The sequence below is a fragment of the Limulus polyphemus genome, unplaced genomic scaffold, assembly GCF_000517525.1.
Source record: "Limulus polyphemus unplaced genomic scaffold, Limulus_polyphemus-2.1.2 Scaffold8689, whole genome shotgun sequence".
Classification (NCBI taxonomy): Eukaryota; Metazoa; Arthropoda; class Merostomata; order Xiphosura; family Limulidae; genus Limulus; species Limulus polyphemus.
Window position 1 is genome coordinate 21486 of NW_013674299.1, and position 4790 is coordinate 26275.

At 35.4% G+C, this 4790-nt stretch overlaps 1 protein-coding gene across 1 annotated transcript in view; it reads left to right on the forward strand.

Moving 5' to 3' along the window:
• Positions 1-865, forward strand: part of LOC106475510 (zwei Ig domain protein zig-3-like) — a gene marked incomplete at its 3' end in the record, with an annotated part of 16895 nt that extends 16030 nt beyond the window's left edge. The window contains exon 4 of the mRNA XM_013936189.2: positions 625-865. Within this exon, the coding sequence (XP_013791643.1) occupies positions 625-865 (241 nt within the window). The remainder of the gene's footprint in view (positions 1-624) is intronic.
• Positions 866-4790: the final 3925 nt, after the last annotated feature.

Here is a 4790-nt window from a genome sequence, read left to right on the forward strand (position 1 = left end):
GAATGGGGAGGAGATCTCTACTAAAGATCTCATCCCCATTCCTTATTGTTCTTGGCTTGTCTATCTTTACACGTGTGGAGACTGTAAGGCCTCCTATATTGGCAAAACCAAACGGCATTTAAAAGTCAAAGCCTATATACTTAAGTTGATTTTCACAGCGCTGGCCCCTTGACTATAATAAAAAAAAAACTTCTAGAAGATCACGTGATGAACAAACTATAAAAACCATCGTTTACAACTTCACTTTGGTTTTTCTGAAGGTGTTATTGGAGGGCGAAAGTCACGTGATAAACAAACTATTAAAACCATCGTTTGCAACTTCACTTTGATTTTCCTACGTATACTTGTTACTGAAGGTGTTAATGGAAGATGAAGGCCACGTGATGGACAAAAAAAAAAAAACATTTATACTTCCAACTTGTGGTTGTCTACGTGTACCTGCTATAACTAAAGTTGAGGGTAGAAAGTAAAATCGGAGAATACCGAGTTTTAAAACTCATTGTTTAGTTTCATTTATAAATTATATATTTGTCATCTTTGGAAATTCAAGGAAAAAATTAATCTGTTATTATTCGTTAACCTGTTACTATTCTTTTAGCTTTTTGTATCTTATTTATTGTTTAGGGATCTTGGGGAGAGTTGGAATCGACGTTAGACGAGGAGATGAACGGAAACGAAGTAATTACGCAAGGCGTTAGCCGGACTCGATCCCGACTTTTTCTTGACTGTGTCACGGCAAAACATGAAGGGGTTTACTCGTGCGTCGCTGAAAACCCTTACCAACGGATCAGCGGTCAAACGGATTTGAAGCTATCGAAAGAAGGCAAGGCCGTTAACGCCCTATGTATGGCGAAAAAGTCTTTTGGTAAGTTTATTCAGTTATACAAAACACATTGATAATGAAAGAAAGTAAATAATAATCAATTAAACATACTAACGGATACAATAAAACAAATTTATTGTAAGCTATCAAACAGATAGGCCTATAAAAGCGAGGCGTGGCCAAGTGATAAGCATGCTCAGACTGTGAATCGGAGGATTCGTGGTTCGTGTCTGATTGCCTAAAAAAAAAATCCCCACAATTGGGGCTATGGGCGAGCTAATAAGAATGACAGTCAAATCTTATTATTCGGTCAGACAAGAGTAGCCAAAGAGTTGACGACGTCCATAAAGCACGTGTAGCTTTGTGAGAAACTTCTATTAAAACAAAAAAAAGAGTCCTACATTGTGATACAGTACATAAAACAGCAGATATTACTACTCACAGTGTATTCGTTGATTATCACGTGGATTGTATACATCTCTAGGTTAGGCTTCTAATACCATACCATTCGGATTTTAGTAAAGAAGAAATACGTTTTTAAATAAACTTCTCAGTGATATAAGTTCAGCTCATCCAGTGACGAATAGATGTTATGGAAGAACTGGTCTGGTTAATTTCTGGCCTCAGTTGTGTACGACCAAACTCTGTTTTATACTAGCTTACGCTTTATTTGCCGGGCTTATATACTAAAATAGAGGGCGCCTAGCAAACACTCGGGCCTTCATGATCCTTCTAGAAACTCATCACGTGTTACCAGCGTCACGTGACTTCCGCTGTCGTAACAATATTTATCGAGCTTCATAAACTTTTATAGTTTTCGAATCAACCTCTTACACATTCCCAATCAGGATGTTGTTAAAATAGCATTTTAGACCCCAAAGTACTTTATTTGCGAAGCTGACTTGCTTGTTAATTTAAGGCCTCACTTTGTGGTTGAGCTCCTCTAAAGATAATGATTTTGTATAATCACTGAGTTATAATTAAAGGTGCTTTCAGGACATTTTGTGTGAACAATTACATTAGTATTATAGATTGGTATAAATGTATAACATGAGACAGCTTGATATTCATGATCAACAACACACCTGGTGGCTCTCGAGCAAAATGCACCAAATATCTACACTTGCCCATAGATGGGATCATGGTCCACCCCTAGTGATGCAGTTGGGAACTATCCGCCCCATAGTAAAACGACTTGAAACTATAAGCTCCTAGTGACATACCATAAGACTTTCAGTCTATGGTAACACTTCGTGAAAATATGACGTCACGTGATTCCCCGGCCACAGAGGACACCTTTCCTCGCTTTACGGTACCCTTTGATCTCTTCTCGCCGACGACCTCCCACTGAGCAGCTCGTATGAGATCAGTTCTGAAGGGTTAATTACTTACAATTAGTCTCCTGTTCTCAAGCAAGTTTTCGTACGTTAAAAGTGGGGAATATTTACGAAAATCTTATGCATATTTCTTCTTACAAAAATTCGATGTCATCCTGACAATTGATTAGTTGAAACATCTTCAAAGTACAAACTTACCTTGTATTTTTCACTACTTTCAATCAACTTCCCATTTTCGTCCCCACGCATCCAAGCTAACTGGGGTTGAGGATTTCCTGAGGCTCTACAGAACAACTGAATATCGTTACCTTGGACTTCGATCCTTGTGCGAGTCCACATATGTATTCTTGCTGGAGTGCCTAATCATGTTTAATAATAAAAAAAAATACCAGTATGTTTACAGTCATTTATAACAACTGTAATTTAATCTTTAAGTTATAACACTATCGATGGTTTTCACTGACCAATAAGATACGCGGAATAAGAAATGGAAACTGACTTATACCACATGCATGAAGAACGAATATATATCAATCATTGTACTAGGAAGAAGGTTCTCCATACTTAATACATCATACTTTACTCCTTATTTTAAACATAAGATTTTAGTGAAAGATTATGAAGATCAAAATATATTTTGTTACGTGCAAAACGTTTAATCTTATATGATAATTAATTCATGTTGTGCAAGTCACTTAATAACAAAAAGATATATTGTTACGTATCTGCTTATTTGATAATTTCCCGTTTAATTTCTTTCCGATGAAACTTCAGCGATACAAGTCCTTTCTTAATTAAAACTAGTTTATTCTTTCTCGTTACAAACTTTGTAGTACACTTAATTTCCACAGTCACTTTAACTTAGCTATAATTCACAGCGATTTACACACTTTACTTACGGCTTGACTCGATTATCTGTCTCTATGTCTGTCTATCTGCAATTATATCTACGAATAGAAAACGTTAGGGAGGAATATTATAACGAGAATACAAAACGTTAGGAAAGAACATTGTAACGAGAATACAAAAGTTAGGGAAAAATATTGTAACAATAATAGAAAACGTTAGGGAAGAACATTGTAACAAGAATACAAAACGTTAGGGAAGAATATTGTAACAAGAATACAAAACGTTAGGGAAGAATATTGTAACGAGAATACAAAACGTTAGGGAAGAATATTGTAACGAGAATACAAAACGTTAGGGAAGAACATTGTAACAAGAATAGAAAACGTTAGGGAAAAATATTGTAACAAGAATAGAAAACGTTAGGGAAGAACATTGTAACAAGAATACAAAACGTTAGGGAAGAATATTGTAACGAGAATACAAAACGTTAGGGAAGAATATTGTAACAAGAATACAAAACGTTAGGGAAGAATATTGTAACAAGAATAGAAACAGCTTCTTCAGTATTCCTGGAATAGGTCATGAACTTTAAACCGCGACGGATTCCCGCGACGGATTACTATCAGTGCCTATGTGCTCACCATTAGCGATAGTTATGCCCTACTTATCATAGAACGAGTAAATAGAGTAAAAGTCATACACATATTGTTGTCTGTACAAACATACTAAACCTGTAAGATTTCTTTAGCCTTAGGTTATGATATAAATACAACTGGTTTACAATTGTTGTAATCATGGGTTTCAAGCGTATTACAACTGGTTTACAATTGTTGTAATCATGGGTTTCAAGCGTATTACAACTGGTTTACAATTGTTGTAATCATGGGTTTCAAGCGTATAACGTGTTTGTTCTGCATATTTTTGAAATAAAGAGACATCTAACGATCATCTTAGACCCAATCATTTTGGCAAGTGTCCCTTATATTTTTTATATGATAATCTATTTACTTCAGCAATGATATGATTAAACATATCAATATTCACGCAATTATTATTGCATTCTGAAGAAACAGTGACATGTTTTTCAGATGAAGATTCATCCAGAAGATGAAAAATATAACGGATACTCGGATGTCAAACTTATATTAAAGTTTTTCTTCATTACCCATTCAAGTCGTCTCCAGCCATTATTAGTCTCAAAGTGGGTTCCTCGTCATCGAAGTTAGGGAACAACATTGTAACGAGAATACAAAACGTTAGGGAAAAATATTGTAACAACAGCAAATGTACAACGTTTCGACAAGGTTTTGTCATTATAACTAATATAACTATAACTAAATGTAAAATAAACTCTAATTATGTAATCGCCAAAAGTTCAGCGAGAAATATCATAATAAAAATGGAAGCAGTTTGTCCAGTATTTCTGGAATATAACATGAACTTTAATCTGTATGAGGTTGACCTTTACAGTATCAGTATGATGAGGTAGACCTTTACAGTTACCAGTACGATGAGGTATACCTTTACAGTTATCAGTACAATAAGGGTGACCTTTACAATATCAGTACAATGAGGTTGACCTTTACAGTTATCAGTACGTGAGTGAATGAGGATGACCTTTACAGTATCAGTATGATGAGGTAGACCTTTACAGTTACCAGTACGATGAGGTATACCTTTACAGTTATCAGTACAATAAGGGTGACCTTTACAATATCAGTACAATGAGGTTGACCTTTACAGTTATCAGTACGTGAGTGAATGAGGATGACCTTTACAGT